The sequence below is a fragment of the Cervus canadensis genome, chromosome 2 (assembly GCF_019320065.1).
Source record: "Cervus canadensis isolate Bull #8, Minnesota chromosome 2, ASM1932006v1, whole genome shotgun sequence".
Classification (NCBI taxonomy): Eukaryota; Metazoa; Chordata; class Mammalia; order Artiodactyla; family Cervidae; genus Cervus; species Cervus canadensis.
Window position 1 is genome coordinate 31,262,133 of NC_057387.1, and position 22,477 is coordinate 31,284,609.

At 36.3% G+C, this 22,477-nt stretch overlaps 1 protein-coding gene across 3 annotated transcripts; it reads left to right on the forward strand.

The window, feature by feature from the left end:
• Nucleotides 1-1,876: 1,876 nt before the first annotated feature.
• LRIF1 (ligand dependent nuclear receptor interacting factor 1) lies at nucleotides 1,877-21,055 on the forward strand. Of its 3 annotated transcripts, none has more exons than XM_043460357.1 (4): nucleotides 1,877-2,379; nucleotides 14,622-16,131; nucleotides 17,300-17,572; nucleotides 18,485-21,055. In XM_043460357.1, exons 1-4 carry the CDS (start codon nucleotides 2,312-2,314, stop codon nucleotides 18,923-18,925), a joined length of 2,292 nt encoding a protein of 763 aa, XP_043316292.1. In that variant the 5' UTR covers nucleotides 1,877-2,311; the 3' UTR covers nucleotides 18,926-21,055. The 3 variants fall into 3 exon arrangements, with proteins under 3 accessions (XP_043316292.1, XP_043316293.1, XP_043316294.1); XM_043460358.1 differs by having other exon boundaries at nucleotides 14,630-16,131; XM_043460359.1 differs by lacking the exon at nucleotides 14,622-16,131.
• Nucleotides 21,056-22,477: the final 1,422 nt, after the last annotated feature.

Here is a 22,477-nt window from a genome sequence, read left to right on the forward strand (position 1 = left end):
CAAGAAAATACATTACCAATGGCACCAAGTGGAAAGATTAATAAACCTTTAATTAATAAATCTGCTGCTGAATAAAGATATAAATAAATGTGATAAACAGCATCAACTGAAATAGCTGAATGAGTGGTTTAATGAGTACACTTGACACTCTGATGCATTTCCCAGAACTTCTTTGAGAAATGAAGGTTTTATTCTGCCAACATTCCAACTGGGAATGTTGCCAGCAGACATGCCTTAGCTATGCCTCTTTGAGTAACTGCCTTGGCTAAAGAGATCTTCCTTACCTAAGTTCATGCACCCTTCCCTGGCAAAGCCTGAATTCCACTTGGGAAAGCTTCAAAAGTTCATCTTAATTTTAGAGCTCTATGTGGGATCCTCTAAGGCCTTTGTTAAGACTGGACATCACAACCTAATTTCTCCCTCTGCCCAACTTTGCTCCCTTTTCTTCCTTTCTAGGCTTCCCTGGTGACTCAATGGTAAGGAATCTGCCAGCCAGTGTGGAAGACTTGGGTTCAAATTCCCAGATAGGGAAGATCCTCTAGAGAAGGAAATGGCAACCCACTCCAGTATTCCTACCTGGGAAATGCCATGGACAGAGGAGACACGTTGGGCTACAGTCCATGGGGTCACAAAGAATCCAACAGGACTTACAGCTAAACAACATGCCTTCCTTCCACAGACACTGATCCCTAATAAACTTCCTGCCCACCAAAGTCTATCTGAAGGGTCCGTCTCCCAGGAAACCCAATCTGTGACAATGAGCTTCATTTATGAGAAGTGCTGATGGATATGAGGAGAAGTTAAGAAATGCAAAAATTAAGAAATGAGTGGTGACAAAAATGAAACAAGCCAAGAATGGGCAACTCATTTATGTAATTTTGCTTTCACAGACAGGAGGACGACCAAAACCAAGATAGTAAAAGGGGCTCAACACTCTGCCTCCTCTTTAGTATGGGAATATTTGACTGAAAGATAAATACCACTTACACACACAGGATTCAATATCGCCAAAATTAATCTTTAACAAAGAGTGAATGGTAGTTAAAAAGTATTACTCTGTGATAATCGAGACATCAAGATCTTTCATCATTTCATTAACGAGTTAGGAGAATGACTAACCAGCATTTTTAAAAGACCAAAATAAACCTTTAACTTGGCTACCATACATCAGTCTCTTAAGTTTACATTTTTACTGCTGGTAGCTGATAAAACTAGATCTTTTAAACCATTCCTCCCACAACTTCCTCCTAGTCCTAGCTGAAGCCAAAGACTCAACCCGTTTCTCAGATAAGAGACTTAACAACAGTAATCAAGAGATGTCTGCCAAGTATTTCTCTGGAAAGTCAGATAAAGATGCCAAAAAGTAAGTCAATACAAGAAATGAAACTTTTAGGGAATTAAAAAACTACATGACAGTGTTATTTCCAGCGAGTATTACGGAGTGGAGGGAGACCGTAGGTTAACTCTCGAGGCAAAGCTTTAAGTAAGAGAATAAAACCCGAGAAATCCTCAGGAAGTAGCAATAAAACAGGCGCTTGCCACAGGCAGGTGTCTTAAAATTTTCTCATTCCAGGAGTGCATATGACTCCGAAAGAGCCCTCCAATGTCTTTTAAAGCACGGGCGGAAAAGAAAATTTAGACCAGCGGCAAATACAAAGGGAGGAAATTTGCGATTGCCCCGGAAACATTTTATTTTGCGTAGGCATCTGGAGAATTTTTTTCTGCGATTCGTTACTTGATCCGGAAGAAGAGATGGCAAACATCACCTTTGATTGGATCACAGTACAAGGGCGAGGTGCTAGCGAGCCAGTCATCTTGGCGACCGGATGTGACGATACCGGAAGCTGGCAGGCTGAGCTTTGCTAGCTGGCGGCTTTGGTGGGCGGGGTCGGCCGAGCCCTGCTGGCTCGGTCTTCACGGCTGACCCGGGACCCATAGGGGCGGCGCCATTAAGGCCACGCCTCCAGCGTTGATTCCGGGCGGCTCTGGAGCGAAGTCCCAGGCGCTGAATGGGTGGAGACTCGAGACCCTTCTCTGAGAGGCTAGGGACGGGCCCGCCCCGTCAGTCTCTTCTATTCTTCCGGTTTTTGGTGGCTGCGCCGCCTCCCTCCGAAGCGTGAGGATACACCCTTTCGAGAGCCTGCCATCCTTCTCCTTTCAGCTTCAAACCCCTCTGAATTGCTCCGGGACAACTCCAGCCCAACATTCTCGTTCTCGCTCTCGCTCTCGCTCTCGTTCTCGTCCCTTGGAGGACCTCGGCCCCGACACTGCCCCCTTTCCTGGATGTACTGGCCCCTCCCAACCCTATAAAATGTCCAATAACCTACAAAGGGTCTTCTTGAAACCTACAGAGGAAAAGTCAGGCAACGCCTCGCATTGGTAAGTACCGGTTTCGAATCTCCCTCGACCCGGCGGCCCCTCTCCCGTCTCTGAGCAGGATGTTGAGTCGGCCGTCGTTTCCTGACGTTCTGCAATTCAGACGCCTTTGATCCCTCTGGGTGAGCACTCCAGGGAAAGTGCGCGGCAGTTTGGCGCTTAGATCCCTTAGAGCACGTCCCCCTTCAGAGTCTGACGCAGTCAGCCTCTGCCCTGGCGCCGCAGGACTCCAGCGTCTGAATTTCATAGGCTGACAGAGTAGATCTCCATGGGAGAGAAAAATCAACATGGCCGGCGCGCCTCTATGATCAAAATCTTCTGGAAGATTCTCGCGCACTCGCAGAGAAACACGCAGCAATCAGAGCGGATTAGCAAGTGCAGCACAGGTGGCGCTGGACCGTCAGGGAAAATAGCTGTAATGTAAGAGTTTGTGAGAAGGAAAGGCTTTTTTTTTTTTTCGTGATTGATAAGAATATAGAAACTGAAAAGTTGTTTTAAAATAAGGGAATCAATTAAAAAAATTTTTTTTCAAATGATAGCTTTATTTGAAGATACAGAAAAATGAAAATAGAGGAATTATCATGTAAAATCCTTCGGAACAGCGTATTTGAAGCAGGTGTAATGAGAATGCCATCTCGAATTGGATGTACATGTAGAGGAACTACATTTGTGAGAGGGGGATTCCTGTATTTCTTAGACACTTATTTGTAAATTTAGACAATAGTGTATCACTAACTCATTTTTTAAAAAAAACATTCAAGATGAAGCAAAACGAACAAAATTGTAAGCTAAGGTAGAATATTTTAAGTTAAACTATCCGTGGTTTGTGAGTATATAATAAGTGGTGAGAAAAAAATGTAGAAGAAAATGAGAAGAAGAAACCGTAGAAATGGAGATGTAAAAATCATGGAAGAGCATTTATGTTTGAAGAAAACCAGTATCACTAGGTTTAATCCTTGCTTTGCTAGTTACTATTTGTGAGGCCAAGGGACTTGGTTTCCAGTCTGTAAGTAAAAACACCCAGAGGTATTTTAAGGATTAAAAGAATGAATATACTAAAATACTTAGTGCAGTAAACGTAGAAAAGCATTGTTTAAATGTTAGCTATTATTATAATTTTAAGGATGCAATTTTACTTCTGTAAAAATTTTAGCCCAGGAAGTAGGTAGTTATGCGTAGATATGAAACCTAATTGTGATAAACACTTTAAAAAAGCATGCGTAATAATCTAAAACGAAATGATCATCAAAAGTGGTTAGCTAAAACTGCATTGAAAACTGCCAAGAAAGAACCATTGTATTTCAGATCATAATGAGAGCCAGCTTTTGTGCATGTATGTTTTTTGTTGGCTTGTTTTTGGTGGAAGTTAAGGGGAAAGGCAGAGATAGTGCCTTGTATGGATATGCAAAAATGGAACTAATCTTTAATGGTTGCTGATTTCTTCTATCTTGTTTTAATACCTGCATATTTGATAACGTTTGATTTACCCTAGTTTAATACAATTTGTTTCAGGGTTTTATTCTTTTTAAATATCAGAAATTAGAGTAAGAACCTTACTTTTTGTTTATTGTGTACTTTATTTTCCTGTTTCTACTTTTGTCTATATTTAAAAACATTGCAAATTGAATTATGTTTTCTACATTTATCAATTATTTGGAGTTTGCTAACTCATTGGTTTATGCATAATTTTTATCATCTTTGAATGCATTTTTCTTCAAGTCCTTGAGATTTTAAATCACATATTCGGGACATTTGCCAGATGCCTTTCTGAAACTCTTTGACATTTATTTTGGTTACTGATTGCATATTTGATTCTGTTGTTTTATAATTAACAATCTGCAGGACATCCAAAGATACTTTTGTAAATAGGTGGATTAATGTCAGCTCTATAATTTTTTGGAAGCTTCATGGTCTTACATATCAGATAATATTTTTATTGTACAAAATCATTTTTTATAAGCTTAAAATTATTATATGATTTTCTTATTTTCTATGAATACTTGGATTTATCTTGAGTTACCTTTTTCCTGCTGTAAAAGCTTTCAGTAATGTAATACAGAATGTTGATTGCTTTAAAAGTGTCTCAAATTCATCAGGGTATAAGATGTAAAACCAAAATTTAATCTTATAGTACAAAGGAGAAATCTGGAAGATATCTGTGATAGTAGGCATTAAGTTTATTTAGATTTGGACTTTATATGTAAAGAGCAAAGCGAGAGTCAGAATGGTACAGTTGAGGTACAAAGACCTTGGTAGAGTTAGAGAAAGAAGATAGTTAACAGAGACCTAAGTTCATATTCTAGTTCGTCACTTAGTATAGTTAAAACATTTGGTTAAAAGCTGTTTACTGAGTGCCTGCTGTGTGACAGACTGTACTAAATGGAGAGACTGATTAAAGAATAGGCCATGGACCATGCCCATGAAAAATATTAACATATGGGGGAAATATAATACACTTGTTAATAAAAAATATGCACAGGATGATCCTGTGAGGGCATAGAGAAAGGAAATTGTGGGAAAGGTTTCTGGAGTGGCCAGGTTGGGGAATATTAAGTATTAGCTGTCCAGTTAAAAGATGAATGAAGGCTATACCCAGGCAGAGGAAATTAATTTAAAAAAGAAAAAAAAGGTATTACTAGTAATTGGTATTTATTGTTTGAGTCTATACTACAAGTAGGATAAATAGATAGCTCATAAGGATTTGCTAAAGAGATTAGACTTTTCTCCGTTGGAGACCCTTCTGAGGATTTTAAGAAAAGAACTGTTACAGTCACGTGTCAATTTTAGGTAACTGATGACTGTGGATTTGAGGTGCCAAGTCAGGTGAATAAAGATTCTATTTAAGTTGTCCTTTCAGAGATTCTGAAAGCCTGTGCTAGAATGTAGAGCAAGGGTTGGATTCAAAGAAATACAGAAAGGCAAATGGGCAGATCTTGTCAGTGAATTGGTATGAAGAAAAGTGGGTCAATTATGATGCCAGTTTTCTGGGCAGATATTGGCAAATTAATTGAGATGAAGAATACACCAAGAAAGCGATCAGTGAGATATTTGAATCTGAAATTCAGGTAGAATCAAAGGTGGAAATTTGAGAGTCAGAGTTCACAAAGAGACTTGTGAGTCATCAGCTTAGAAGAATTATAGTAAAAGCCTGTGACAATATATCCCACAATAATAGGAATTAGGATGCCATGTGATTGGCAGTTGGCTTCTATCCGCCTTTGAGCGTTTGTTCTTAAATAGGGAGCTAAATGGGTGTCCTCAGCAGGAGACTTGGTTATAAAATGTTTCATTGTCAGTTTGATGTGCATATAGTTTTGTACAGTGTGTTATTATCTTTGTTTATGTGATTTGAGTGTGTGTGTGTATGAGAGACAGACACATACCGGTTAAATGAAATGTATTTCTCATTAATATCTCAGTTTACGCATGAGTTTTGAGGACCATGTTATATTGAGGTTATGCTAAAGTAAATACAGGAAAGTGAATGGGATTGCCCAAGAAAGCATGTCCTTCTGAATAAGTTCTTTAATATTACTAAACTTCCATTTTCTCAACTATAAAATGGGAATGGCAGTACCTACCTTGTTGAACTGTTTCTTAGGATTAGAGTTAATGACAACTATTTATAGCAGCATCTGTTATGCATATGATGTCATGTGAAATATATTGTCATATATTATTACATTATGTACTTGTATATGTTATGTATGTGCATAATAGAGTAATAATAATTATAGAGATTATCATAATAATCATAGAGAGTAAGTTGGAAAAAATCTCTTAGCAGCTGAAAATTTTGTGAAATTATCTACAAAATGTTTATTAACCTACAAAAATTTTTTTAAATAATTTATTTTTGGTTGCACTGGGTCTTTGTTGCTGAGCACAGGCTTTCTCTAGTTGCAGTGATCAGGGGCTACTCTTGGTCGTGGTGCAGAGGCTTCCCATTGTGCTGACTTCTCTTGTTGCTGAGCACAGGCTCTAGGCACATCATTTTCAGTAGTTACACCACATGGGCTGTTAGATGTGGCTCACGGGCTCGAGAGTGTGGACTCAGTAGTTGTGGCACATGGGCTTTAGCTATTTGTGATGTGGGGAATCTTCCCAGACCGGGGATCAAACCTGCATCCCCTGCATTGTCAGGAGGACTCCTATCCACTGTACCATCAGAGAAGTCCTAACCTGCAAAATTTTTATGATTCCATATCAAATCTGTAAATGCTTCATTCAAAACAAAAAGTCAAAAATGTCAAATCCATGGCTGATTCATGTCAATGTATGGCAAAAACCACTACAATATTGTAAAGTAATTAGCCTCCAACTAATAAAAATAAATGAAAAAAAAGTTATATAATAAGTTTATTGAATATCTTTTATTAAAGTTCTCACATTTTCAGAAGACTACCTGATTCATTTACTTGATCTTGGACAGCAATTATAATATTTTAATGGAAGATGTCTAGCATGTATTGGGAGCTTATCAGCATCCCAACCAGTTATAGCAAAACTTACAAATAAAGAGAGATTCAAAGAAATTAAGTAAGTTTACCAAAGTCAATTAATAATTGGGAGAGCTAGGATTAGAAGCCAGTAATCTTCCTAATGCATTTCTCTGTCCTTTTTTAAAGTCTTAAACTGTATAACTTTCCAATGTAATTTCTCAGTTCAAATCCTAATTGATTTAAAGTAATTAGCATGTTGATTATTCTTTGTTTAAGTGACCTAACCAGAGCATGGGATGCAAAATCTGGCTCTAGTTTTAGTTCTAACCTTAGCTAGAAGAATATAATCTTTAGTATCTTAAATGGAAGGTCTCTTCTGTGTCTGAAAAAAATGTGTAGTGGTGGAGGAAGTATGAATTTCATCCTGGTTTATTACTTCTTTCCTGAGCATTCTGCATTTCTGTTTAATCTTTGGAACTCATTCCATTTATTACTAGGAAATCATGGATTTTTTAAAAAATTACAGCTTGTAGGATTCAAATTAGCTAATACTGTTAACAGTGTGCCAATTGCTCTATTAGGTATAGAGAACATAGATATGAATAGGTCTCTGGCAGATCATATGAATCTCTACTGATATACTGACATAAAAGAGACTGTATTTTCCATCCCTTTTTCGAGGGGAAGTGGAAAAGAGGAAAAAAACTGGATCAGATTTTTTAAAAGAGTTTGTGTAGTATAAATGTTTTTTTATAAAATGAATACAGGGGTCATATAATGAAGTATGTGAATGACCTATTGGGAGCCAGTGTGATTTGCTTAACTACTGTACTGATTAAAATGTGTTTACGTGTGTGCTAAGTCGCTTCAGTGGTATCTGACTCTTTGTGACCCTGTGGGCTGTAGTTGGCCAGATTTTTCTGTCCATGGGATCCACCAGGCAAAAATACTGGAGTGGGTTGCCATTTCCTCCTCTAGGGGATCTTCCTGACCCAGGGATTGAACCCGCAACTCTTACGTCTCCTGCATTGGCAGGCAAGTTCTTTACCACTAGTGCCATCTGGGAAGCCCTTAAAAGACTACGTGTTAGTTGCTCAGTCATGTCCCACTCTTAGGGACCCCTTGGACTGTAGCCTGCCAGGCTCCTCTGTCCATGGAATTCTCCAGGCAAGAATACTGGAATGGGTTGCCATTTCCTTCTCCAGCAGGTCTTCCTGACACAGGGATGAAACCCAGGTCTTCTACATTGCAGGCAGATTCCATACCATCAGAGCCACCAGGGAAGTCCAACCTATGTTATCCACTATGCAAATAATTATAAAAGCATGGATTCTGTTCTGTTGAAACTTCTAATCTGTTAGCCAGATATTACTGACAGATGAAATACATTAAACAATACAGGTATTGAGGCATTTTAATGTATTTGAAATATTTCAAAGAGTTGCATTATTTTTTATATAATTTTGTTAGGGCCTTCTGTGCTTGGTATTGGAAGAACAGTTAGAAAGTAAATGATATAGTCTCTGACCATAAGGAGTCTCAGCCTTACTGAAGAAAACAATAGTTTACTCATTTTAAAAAATTAACTAATAGATTAAAGACAATACAGAAAGCATTATATAACATGTGGCATTAATGGCAACAACAAGAGTGCTTTAGGGATTCCAAGTTGGGAGAAATTAATGTGAGCTTGAGTGTCTAGGAGATATTTCATGGAGAAAATGGATTGGCCCTCAATTTATAACTGTTTTAAATTGTTAGAGAAGAAAAAAAAAAAAACTTGAAGAATAGCTAGAGTAAATATTGTACATGGGACAATCCAGAATAGTAAAGACCTTTATGATAAGACCAGAGATTTTATGCTGAGATGTTATAGGAGATTGGTTGGGACTAGGTTGTAGATGATTTTAACCTCAGACTGAATTGGCAGTGATGAATTATTGAAACTTTGAGCAAGAAGGTAATAGGATGGAAACAATGATTTAGTCTGCCAGAGATACATCATAATAATGGCTGCAGTCAAGAAATCTAGTTTAAAAGTCAGAGCCAAAAAATATAGGAATGAGATATTGAGGACAGGACACAAGGTGATACAGGTCTGATCTAGGAAGTAGAAGTGGCGAAGGCAAAGAGAATGTGACAAAGAGCTGTAAAAAAGGGGGGAAGAATATAGACTTGGTGATTCATTGGGTATACATTTATTGTATGTTTATCCTTTGAAGGTATCAATACAAGGTACTCTGAGTGAATTAAAGGTGAATAAGGGGGGTGGTGAAGATAGAGATGGCTAGATACTGTAAGACCTAAGTGACTTGGAAAATGCTGACACATGACTGGATGGTAAGAAAGAGTATTAGTTTTCAATACAGAGTAATTTTAACTCAAGTAATGGTTTTAAAAGTGAAAATATTTGGTCAGACATTACAAATATAGAATTGAGATAAATATTAAAGAATCGGAATGAATAAATAGAGATAAATAATAAATAGAGTCATTATTGCAAAGGAGATAATTGAAGCTAATAGAGGAAGCTTTGAACTGTTTACCTTGATGCAGTCTTTATGCAAGAATGCCTTTAAAAATAGTTCTTTAAAATTGAAGTATGGTTGATTTACAAAGGAATGTCTTGAAAGAAAAATAGTCAAGAACTGTATTATCAGGAGTAGTCATAGTTGGATGCTTAAAATGCAGAAAATTAATAAGAAGTGGAACAGTAAGAAAGACAAAAGAAATACTGCACACAATGGAAACCGTGTTTGGAAGAGGTTCAAGATAGGGAGATAATTAGCTACCAATGTTAGCTTCAGCAGAGAGCACCTAGAAAATGAAGACAGAGTAAGCCAGATTTAACTGTGAGGACATACTTGGTAATTTTTGGAAATAAGGTGTAGTAGAATATGGGGAAAAATAGATTGAAGACAGTGAGCTTCAAGTCAACTTTCTAGCATATCAGCAACAGAAAGTTGGTAGATGGTCTTAATTGTGGTTCATTAACACCATGTACCAACTTCCTGTCACTGAATTTAAGCACCCACCTCCTAATCATCTCTCTAATCCAAATGACTTCAGCATCTATGTGGGTAATCTCTTTTGTCACCTGGTCTTTCAATACAAAGATCTTTTTTCTTCAATGTTTTCTCCATTCTGTCACCATCAATCCACTTCTGTAGTTGTTGTTATCAGATGAAATTGCTGCATTTACAAAATCCTTGGTTTTAGGCATCCTGCTTTCCAAACACCAGTTCCTGTATTTTAGCTTAGTTGTTTTAAGTGCTCCCACGCTGACTTTTTTAATCTGGCCCTTCAGTCCATTCCCTTTATTTTCTCCCTATGAAAGTGAAAAAGTGAAAATGTTAGTCGCTCAGTGATGTCTGACTCTTTGCAACCTCATGGACTGTAGCCTGCCAGGCTCCTCTGTCTGTGGAATTCTCCAGGCAAGAATACTGGAGTGGGTATCCATTGCCTTCTCTAGGTCTTCTCAACCCAGGGATCAAACCTGGCTCCGTTGCATTGTAGGCAGATTCTTTACTGTCTGAGCCACCAGGGAAGCCCCTTTCTCCCTAAATGTTAGCCTTTTATGTTCTCATTTTCATCCCATCTAGTATAGATTCTGCATTTCATTATTTGAAAAAAGTTTTCAATACCCTAAAATCATTTGCTCCTCTTTGATTTTTGTTACACCCTTCTGAAGTCACTGCAGCCTTGAATGAACTTAGTGATAACACTTTTTTTTTGGCTATACCTGGTAAAACAAGGAGACTTCACCAGCACAGTTGGTATCACTATAAATTAATGATCGTTACCTACCTCCCTGGGCCATTAACACTGTCTGATGACTGATATTTTCTAAAGTCAGCTTATTCTTGCTGAAAGATTGTTTTTGCATCTTTCTGATTTCTTGAAATTTCTCCCTATTTTTGCTCTTCTTAGCAAATGGTGTTATGTCCTTATTTCACAGTGCAAATAAAAGTCACTAGATCAGAATTACCTCAACCTTGTAATGCCAAAGCTTTAAACTTAACCTCCAAATGTACCTATCCTCTCTTCCAATGAAGAGAGACACTTCTCTAGGTCTCTTCACCTGACTTGTGGTCTCAATTTCCTACCTCCTTTTCAAACTTTACATTATTAATTACCCCTCTTGCTCCTTTATTTCCAGTCTCTTCCTTTTGGTGACTCACATGAATACTTATGCTCAAGTTCAGGGATCCTCAATTTCTGGATCTAATGCCTGATGATCTGAGGTAGAGCTGATGTAGTAACTAATGTAATAATAATAGAAATAAAGTGCATGATTAATGTAATGTAATTGAATCATCCTGAAACCATCCCCCCACTCCAGTTCATGGAAAAATTGTCTTCATGAAACCAGTCCCTGGTGCCAAAAAGATAGGGGACTGCTGCTCTAGTTCACCTAACATTAAAAAAAAAAAAAAAATCTCCTCTTTGACCCCATTTAGTTTCCAGCTACTTGTCAGTTTTCCCCTTTCTTCATATTCACTCCTACCAACTTCTTTCCACACAAAACTGCCCTTTAATGCCATCAGTGATCCTCATGTCATTAATTCCTGTATACATTTTTAATCTGCCTTCTCTTTGGTCTCTCAGAAACTTTCAGTGGAATTACCCAGTTTTCTTGAAACTCTCTCTTCCTTTGTCTTCAATTGCATCAGAATCTCTTGGTTTCTTTTTTACCACTCAGAGAAACTGGGAAGCTGATGAAACATTTTAAGTAGGGAAGGGCCAGCCAGCTTTAAGAGTGCTAAGTAATTTGAAGAGAAGATGATAGACTGAAGAAAAGATTGGTTGTTAAGCTACCGTAACAGACCAAACCAGAGATAGACTGGAGTGGGAACAATTGATTTGGAAACAGTTGAATAGATCAAGAGAAATTTAGGAAATAGTATCAACAGGATTTTGAGATAGGTTGGATACATATGGTTAGAAAGCTGGAATTACTTGTTTAGATTTGGGCATCTAAGATAGTTGGGATACCATTTATTGAAGGAAGAACACTGGGAAAGACTGTGTTTAGTTTTAGGTGCATTTGAGATTCTGAATGGAAATGTGAAGAGGGAAGTTGGACATACAAGCCTGACTCAAAAGAGCTAAGATATAAATATTTGAATTGTTGATATATAGATGGTAATTTAAGTCATGTATATAAAATAAATCATCTGGGGCAAAGCTTATTGAGTAGGAAGAGTTCACTTTAAACTTTGTTGAATTCCAACATTTTAAGGCTGATTCAAGGATGGAGTTGGCAAAGACTGAGTAACCACTACAAAGATAGAAGAATATGGTATCTAGGAAGCCTTGGGAAGAAAATGTTTTAAGAAAGGAGTCAGCATGTTTGTTGTCATCCAAATAGATCATCATCTCAATGATAATTGCCTATTTACATGTTCATGTACCCAACAGTTTAAGTTCTTTTAGGGATTGTGGGTTGAACTACACTGGAAGCTAGCAAACATTTTCTGTAAAGGGCTAGATAGTAAATATTTAGGCTATATAGGCCATATAATCAGAGAAGGCAATGGCAACCCACTCCAGTACTCTTGCCTGGAAAATCCCATGGACGGAGGAGCCTGGTGGGCTGCCGTCTATGGGGTCGCACAGAGTCGGCCACGACTGAAATGACTCTTAGCAGCAGCAGCAGGCCATATAATCTCTGCTGCAACTACTGAACTCTTGTTGCAGCATGAGAGCAGCCATGTACAGTACATAAAAAGTAGGGGTGACTCTCTACTAATAAAACTTTATTTATGGATAGTGAGTGAAATTCATAATTTTTACATATGACAAAATATTTGTGATTTTTTTAAAAAAAGATTTTAAAAAAGCATTCTTAGCTTGTGTACTGCATAGAATTATTTGCTTTGGTTTTTTTTTTTTTTTCATTTATTTTTATTAGTTTATTTAATTACTTTACAGTATTGAAGTGGGTTTTGTCATACATTGACATGAATCAGCCATGGAGTTACATGTATTCCCCATCCCGATCTCCCCTCCCACCTCCCTCTCCACCCAATTCCTCTGGGTCTTCCCAGTGCACCAGGCCTGAGCACTTGTCTCATGCATCCAACCTGGGCTGGTGATCTGTTTCACTATAGATAATATACATGTTTTGATGCTGTTCTCTCGAAACATCCCACCCTCACCTTCTCCCACAGATTCCAAAAGTCTCTTTTGTACATCTGTGTCTCTTTTTCTGTTTTGCATATTGGGTTATCATTACCATCTTTCTAAATTCCATATATATGTGTTAGTATGCTGTAATGTTCTTTATCTTTCTGGCTTACTTCACTCTGTATAATGGGCTCCAGTTTCATCCATCTCATTAGAACTGATTCAAATGAATTCTTTTTACTTTGATTTGTATTAATACCTGAGGCTTAAAAAACACCTTTAGGCAGTAAAACATACGTTTACACTGCTGAGAATTCTAATTATTATTTCATTATTTTTCATTCTTAATTTTTTTTCATCTGATCTTAGTCATATAAGGCCATGTTAACTGTATAGGACATGGACTCTGTACCCATATTGCTAGAATTTAGCATGAGAGACAGTACATAAACTGGTGAAAAAAAAATTAAGATATGGTAAAAACTTGTGATATATATACCATGAAGAAAGTTAACAAATGTAATGTTGTTAATTATGAAGGAGGAGCAAGTGTAGTTAAAAGTGGCCAAAGGATGTATCTTCTGGGAAATATCATTTATGTTGAGACTTGTTACATGGGTGGATGAAGAATAACTTAATTAATAACTAATCAGCATGTGTGATGACCCTGATTCCCATACTAAGGGTTTAGTATTTTCCAAGAGCTGGAGGTTGGTTTTAGGTATATAGCTTTAGGTGTCTGCATTTAACTAATCTACAGATAATTGATTATATAATCTGATACTGTTTTATGTATTGATTTTTTTTTTTTTAAATCAGACAACCTGTGCTAAGTAATAGCTAATAACTATCAGGATCAAAATAGGCTGTTAAAAAGAAATACTGACTTCCAGTGTATTTGATAGCTTACTGTGAATGATGTTGTTCATATTCCATATTCATTGAAAGCCATTTGGCTAAAATGGTGTTGCTATTAAAATATGGATTGACAGTTGAAACTAATATGACTAATTGCCATACCAAGAGCTATTTAGTACTAAATGTCAAACATACTGAAATCAAAGAAGAATCTGCTTTCTACGTGAGTAACTCAGTTCAGTCTCCAGACACGTGACGCATGAAGGTGGTGTCTTAAGAGATGCATTGAACAAAAGAATAGCTGACAATAGAACTTGTCATTGTCAGTGAGAATAACACAGAACAGATTAGCTAGGGAAAGAAAAGAGAAAGGGAAATAGAATGACATAAATGGGGGTAAAATGAGAATCATGGTCAGTAATAGTAAAGAAGAAGGACTAGAGGAAAGAATTTAAGGAAAAGAAGAAGGGAGAATATGTGGTTTAAGAGGAGCATATTCTAGTAGGTGAAATTTTATACAAGATAAAACCTTAGAAAAGTCTACTTTTAGTTTTAGGAATAAATGCTAATATCTCATATGCATTGCCTAATCATATGAGAAGATCTAAATCAAAGCTTGCCATATCTTTAATTATCTCTTCTACTTCAAAATCTTTCTTTTGCAGTATTTCACTTTGAAAACTCAAAGTGTCAAATTACATACTTATATTTTATAAATTTTTACTTTTTAAAAATAATATTTACAAATACTTGTTTTTAAATAAAATGTATATACCATGTAGTATGTTGTATTTATTTACTCAATCTTTTTTTAAGTGTTTCAGGCTGCATGTACCAAGTAGTTCAGACGATTGGCTCGGATGGAAAAAATCTTCTGCAATTACTTCCAATTCCTAATTCCTCTGGAAATCTTATGCCACTAGTTCAATCTTCAGTCATGTCTGATGCTTTGAAAGGGAATACAGGAAGTCCAGTTCAAGTTACTTTTCAGACTCAGATTTCCAGCTCTTCCACAAGTGCATCAGTTCAATTGCCCATTTTTCAGCCAGCCAGTTCTTCAAACTATTTTCTTACAAGAACAGTAGATACAGCAGAAAAAGTTAGAGTTACTTCTGTGGGAACTGAAAATTTTACCTCATCAGTTTCTAAAGTTCAGAGTCATGGTGTGAAAATTGATGGACTCACCATGCAAACATTTGCTGTTTCTCCCTCTTCAACACAAAATGATTCATCTTACATTTTAGTAAATACCCAGAGTCTCCCAATGACTGTGAAGTCTCCGGTTTTGCCTTCTGGGCATCATTTACAGATTCCAGCCCATGCTGAAGTGAAATCTGTACCAGCGTCATCATTGCCTCCTTCAGTTCAGCAAAAGATACTTGCAACTGCCACCACAAGTACCTCAGGAACAGTTGAGCCCTCCCAAATACCTACTGTTATTTATGTATCTCCTGTAAATACAGTGAAAAATGTAGTTACCAAGAACTTTCAAAACATTTACCCAAAACCTGTTACAGAAATAGCAAAGCCAATGATTCTAAACACCACACAGATTCCAATGAATGTTGCTAAAGAGACACAGTTAAAAGGTGGTCAGCATTCTCAAGCTGCTCCAGTGAAATGGATTTTTCAAGAAAATCTACAGCCTTGCACTCCATCTCTTGTTCCTGTTAAATCTTCAAATAATGTGGCTTCAAAGATTTTAAAAACTTTTGTAGATAGAAAAAATTGGGGAGATAATACTGTAAATATGCCACCATTGAGTACCATCAGTCCTAGTGGGACACAATCCAAAAGTATGCCTATTAAAGATAATGCTTTGGTTATGTTTAATGGGAAAGTCTATCTCTTGGCTAAAAAGGGGACAGATGTTTTGCCATCACTAATTGACAAACAGAATTCAGTTTCTTCTGATATTCCACCAAGAAAAGATGCATCACAGATAGTGAGTTCAAGTCCAGTCACAGAAATATCCAGAGAGGTTGTAAATATTGTTTTGGCTAAAAGTAAATCTTCCCAGATGGAGACAAAATCAGTTTCAAATACTCAGCTTGCTTCCATGGCCAATTTAAGGGCAGAGAAGAATAAGAAAGTGGAGAAACCATCTCTTTCTGCCCCAAACCCACATAGTATGAACCAATCTATTAACTACTTAAAGCAGAGTAAGACTTTATTCTCAAAGCCAGTCTTACCAGATGGATTTAGTACAGGACAAAATGCCCCCAGGAAAGGAAATATCATCCAGAGCATAGAGAAAATAAGTTCCTCTGTTGATGCAACAACTGTTACTTCACAACAGTGTGTTTTCAGAGACCAAGAACCAAAGGTAATTTTCCCATGTCAGGGTGTTCTTTTTAATCTTATGTATATAGAAAATTTTTCTTTCTTGATTCTTAAAGTTAGTTATCTATGATACCTCTTTTTCCCTCCTCTCCCATCCTCCTTTTCATCATACACATACCATACACACATGAATGCTTAAGCCAAAGCTTTCATTTGAGGGAAATGTTTGAGAAGTGTAATAGAGCCCAAACAGTATTTTTCTCTTGAATCATTTGGCATGCCAAATCTTAAAAGCAAAATTAAACAAACAAATCACAGAGCAACAAGATTTAGAAGAGTTGGAGAAGGATAATGTGAATTCACAGCTTCGTAAAATTGTGTGTGTAAATATATATGCATGCTTATATTTGTACACATAAGTACATGTACATACATATATTTAAGAGCTTACTTTTAGTATATGAAGAGATTAATGTTACGCCTAGAGGAGAGCTGGGATTTGTTTGTTTGTTTTGTGGTAGGGAGCTATCTGGCAGTTTTTTAGGTAGTTGGTGGAAGGGGTAGGACTTGACTAATTAACACCTTTCATTCATATGTGGAAAAAATTTATCAACATCTTGATTGTGTTTTTTTTAATATACAAGTTTCCCTTTCCTTTTTCTAGCCCTTCTTTCTGACTCCTCATTCAGTTACCCAACATATCCACATAATTATTTCTGTTCTACTTAAGATATGTGTATGTGTGACCTCTAAATATTTGTACTTAGAGGTCTACTTAATAATGTCAGTATTTTCCCCTTTTGTACAGAATTCATTGAACTCCAGGGATATAATGAGGTAAATTCTGATTAAGTACAAGATTGATTAAAGGTATAAGGGTTTTTCAGAAAATGACAGTTTCCAACATAATGTCATATAGATTATTTTCAACTTGTTATTAGTCTGTATTCTCATTTCATTTGTTTGAGAATTGACTACCTGTTACTTTCCTAGTACAAGAAAGTAAAATTGTTGGGGAGTATTTTGATTTTGCCCAGTAAAGTTCAGCTTTTCAAGTGTGGGTGGTAAGGTAAGAGTAATGCAATCCAACCATTTAGGACTTTAAAGCATGGCATTTTAAGTAAGATGAGGTAATTACTTAGTTGCTAGTGTGATAAAATAGCTTAAGTAATTGGCAGTATTGTTTGTGTGTTTTCTTTTCCTATTTCCAGATCCAGAATGAGATGGCATCAACACTAGAAAAAGTTACTCAAGAAAGAAATGACAAGAACAGTTCTCAACGAAGAAGCAATAAGGCGTCATATCTGAAGAGTGATGCTGAACTTAAAAAGATATGTGGTATCACTAAAGATTTGAGAGTGTGCCTTACTCGGATTCCTCAGCAGTTGGGCTCTGGGGAAGGTTTTGATTCCTTTAGCCCTTTGGTGAAGAATGAAACTTACAAAGAGGCAGAGTTTATAGTGAAGGAGGAAGGGAGAAAACAGGTAATAGATTTTAAAGTGTCCTTTGTAGGTACTCCAAAGATACATGAATGTATTAATTTTCTTGATTTTTATTTTTTAGTCTTATGTATTAATATGAATGATAGTTCTTACCAAATTTGCGTCTATATGTATTATACCAAAACATATAAGAAAATAAAGGTAAAAAGATAAACAGGTAAAAAGATATCCCCAGTTAATTAAAATGTTGTTTAGGGAATTCCCTGGCAGTCCAGTTGTTAGGACTCCACATTCTCACTGTCAAGGACCCAATCCCTAGTCAGGGAACTAAGATCCCTCAAGCTGCACAGTGTGGCCAAAAAAATTTAAAAAGGAAAATAAATGACAGAAATGTAGGGAAAATATAAGCATGTAGATATTCACTACAGTATGGCTTTTAATATAAGCCTTAAGAGAAATATATACAATAATGATGAACAAAAAAAATCCCTGTCGCTTTTTCTACTGTCATTCTACTTATAAATGTTTCCTTATTGTTTAATATCCTGAACTTCAGATCAGAAACCAGTCAACCTTTCCCAGTGATAATCTTTTATACGTGCCTACTGTGCAGAGGAAAAAAAATGTTAAATGTGTTAAATCTATTTCTTAGGCTCTTCACAAATGATTGTTATGCTTTTGTAGTAGATCAATATAGCTTCTAATAGTTGATTTAAGCAGGAAAATGTGAATTAGGCAATTTATTCTCAGTGAATATCATTGGGACATTGCCATTCGCTTTGATACCATACAGTGGCAAACATTACTTTCTTCCTGTAGTTGTTCTCAGTAGTTTTGTTGAGTTGAATTTAATGGCTAAATATTTGTAACTGGAAACATTTTTAAATTCAAGAGCACAGTATATATTCAGCAATAATATTTTGTTTTTCTTTTGAAATCTTACCCAAATTGCAGCAGGGTATTGATAAGAAAAGAAAAGCAAAAACCACTAAGAAGATGGATCGTCCAAAGAAGAGAAGAACCAATAGTGTTAATAACACAACTATAAATGGAGGAGCTAATGTCACCAGTTCCCAGCTCATTAACAGTATTTTACCAACTTCAGATGTGTCAAACCATAACATCCTCACAAGCTGCAACAAAACCAGAGAAGAAAAGAGAACTGAGGTAGAGCATTGTACTCACGGAAACCAAGAAAAAGGCACATTGAGCTCAAGTACAGCTTTTGAGCAAAGCCATTCCTTTAATAAAAATTATACTGAAGATATTTTCCTGATGACACCACCAGAGTTAGAAGAAACCATTAGAGATGAAAAGATAAGAAGACTTAAGCAAGTGCTGAGAGAGAAAGAAGCAGCTCTTGAAGAAATGCGTAAGAAGATGCATCAAAAATAGTAAAATGGCTGTTCTTAAAGGCATCAATGAAATAGCTGTGTTTTTTCATATACTTTTGCATTAAGTTAGTTATAGGTGCATTCTGAAAGTGTTTTTGAATGTGAAAATTGTCTTTTCATCAGCTGATTATAAAATTTTATGTAAGAAATACAGAAAACGTTAACTCACATTTGACTTTTATGAATAACTCATGGGATATCTGAATCCTTGTCTATAGATACCTTTTTTTGGAAGGAAAAATTTTCTATTTTTCTATTACTTCAACTAGAATTCCTGAAGTTTGAATATTTGTTATTGTTTGTATGTTTAGCTAAATTGCTCAGATGTTATTCCAGCAATAGTTGATTATTGTGTACTTTTAAAATTATATAATCCAAGATAGGAAATCAGCTCAAAGCTTAACTTTACCAATGAGCTTGTATCTTTATATGTCTCTTTACCCGTAAAATGACAATACCTTCTACTCACCATTGTTGTAAGTTTTTCTTAAATTTTATGAAAGAAAATGTATTATAGCAGCATTATTAAAAAATTCAAACATTTCTCAAGAATGAGGGATGTTTGTTTTGTAACTTTTACAAAGTAGTTTCTTATGATACAAAATGGGTTTTAGAATTCAGGCTGTATAATGTATTGTTTGCTTAAAGTGTATGTTATCTCTAGGCAAATGCTTCCCTTTTTTGAAATATGTAAATATATGACTAAGACTGTAGGAAAAGTAAATCTGAACATGGTCACATTTAATACTTTTTAAAATTGTAAAGTGTAGCTTTTCTTAATAGAGCCAGACATTTTTATCTCTGGTTATCTTTGATTTGGAGAGTTGGAGAGTGGTGTAGAGATAGGGATTAAGGGGAAGGAGGAAAAGGTTATTTTTAAGAAATGATAAATTCCTGGAAGTAAGGTCGAATAAAACCTGGACATTGGCAACAAAATAGAAAATAGAAAGTCAGAAAAGACTGAGAGGGAATAAAACAAATGCAAACTGAGTATCAACTAGATTCTCCTGCCCTCCCCCCCACTTTTTTTGGTAACAGCTTTATTAAGGTAATTTGCATATTGTGTTTCACCCTTTTGAAGTGTACAGTTGTTATTCACAGAGTTGTGTGACCAACATGACCTAATTTTAGATAATTTTCATTATCACCTAGAAAACTTCATACTCATTAGCAGTCACTCCCTAGACCCTTCTTTCCCCATCCCTTGGCAACCCACCAGTACACTTTCTGTCTCTCTAAATTTGCGTAGTTTAGGCAGTCATATGCATGGAATGAACCATTCAGTATATTTTCCTTTGTGACTGATTTCTTTGAGTTAGTTTAATATTTTCAAGGTTCGTCTGTGCTGTCATATGTATTCATACTTAATTTTTTAAATTGCTAATATTCCATTGTATGAATATACCAGACTTTGTTTATCCATTCATTTATGGACATTTGGGTTGTGTATACTTTGGCTACTAGGATGTTATATTGTTGTGTTTTTCTGAATGTTTGGGTATATGTTTTTGTGTGGACATAATGTTTTCAAGTCTCTTGGGTATATACCTAGGAGTGTATACTGGACCATACCCTAACTTTGAGGAGCTGCCAGATTATTCCCGGCAGATTTTTCTCCCCCTTCATCCTATTTTGTTAAGGATGCCAGTGACTACCATGTTGCTAGATCCAGTGGTTAGTTCTCAGTCTTCTTAATTTATCTATCTGTGGGGAGATTAGTTCATGAATTAATTACCTCCTTTGAAAAAAAAATTAAGCTTTAAAAAAAGAAGCAGTACATGTCCATTGTGGGAAAATTGCAAATACAACAATCTAAAATATTAAAAATTCACTTTCCTATCAAGCTAAAATATTAAATATTGGAGCTTGGGGATACATAGTTAAAGGCTATCAGTAAATAAATACCATTTGAAGCCATATGTCTGAATAACTTCACTTAGGGAAACAGTATAAACAGAGAAGAAGGTGAAATTGTGGGCTCATGTCTTAGTACAATTAAAGATTGGGAAAAGGGCAGTCTCAAATGAATTTTGAGAATCAAAAGCTTCTTGAATGAATTGTATTTATAAATCCTTGGATAGTGCCTGACAGCGATGTATCAGTATTTGTTAAATAAAATCATCTAAAATCATCCTAATAGACATATTGCATCCATTTTCATTTCATTTTCTTACTTTACATCCTTTTGATGTTTTCTGCTTTTATTATTAAGGTTTTGCTGCTTATGGAATTATCGAGCACTCATTTCTTCTGATAATAAATTCCATAATATGGAAATGTAGCTTGAATTCTTTAGAGCAAAATTCTCAAAATTTATTTATGCTGATGGTCTTAAACTCTTATTTTTCATTCTGAAATTCACTCAAATTAGGGTTTTATCTTTATCACTCCATTAAAGCTATTTTTCTCAAGGTCTTCAAATATCACCATATTGCTAAATCTAATGGTCAATGCTTAGTCTTTATCTCACTTGACCTGTCAGCAGCATTTGACAGTTTTTTAAGTCTGTCATTGAAATTTGATACTACTTTCTTGGGCCCCATAATCACTGCAGATGGTGACTGCAGCCATGAAATTAAAAGAATCTTGCTCCTTGGAAGAAAAGCTATGACCAACCTAGACAGCATATTAAAAAGCAGAGACATTACTTTGCCCACAAAAGTCTGTCTAGTCAAAGCTGTGGTTTTTCCAGTAACCATGTATGGTGTGAGAGCTGGACGGTAAAGAAAGCTGAGCACAAAAGAATTGATGCTTTTGAACTGTGGTGTTGGAGAAGACTCTTGAGAGTCCCTTGGACTGCATGGAGATCAAACCAGTCCATACTAAAGGAAATCAGTCCTGAATATACTTTGGAAGGACTGGTGCTCAAGCTGAAGCTCCAATACTTTTGGCCACCTGATGCAAAGAACTGACTCATTTGAAAAGACCCTGATGCTGGGAAAGATTGAAGGTGGGAGGAGAAGGGGACGACAGAGGATGAGATGGTTAGATGGCATCACCAACTCGCTAGACATGAGTTTGAGCAAGCTCTGGGTGTTGGTGATGGACAGGGAAGCCTGGAGTGCTGCAGTCCATGGGGTCACAAAGAGACACAACTGAGCAACTGAACTGATACACACACCTATACCAAGCAAGATGTGTTTCTGTTGCTCCAAAGAGTTTCCATGTTCCTGTTTTTAGTCAATTTCTCATTTCTCCATCCAGTCGGGCACAACTGAGTGACTGAACAACAACATTGAAATTTGTTCTTCACTCTTGCTACCAAGACATATTCTTGATTTCCTACTACCTTATTGGTTGCTCCTTCTTAGTCTCATTATTTTTTTCCCTCCTCCATGATCTCTTCAAGTTGAAGTTACATACAGCTCAGTCCTGGTGTGTCTTTGATTTTACACCTATATTCACTTATGATAGTCTCATCTAGTTCTCATGAATTGAAATACCATCTATATACAGGAACTTTTCTCTGAACTTCAACATTGTGTATCCAACCACCTTGATATTTCTGTTTAGAAGTCCAGTGAGCATCTCAAAATTAACATAGACCAAACCG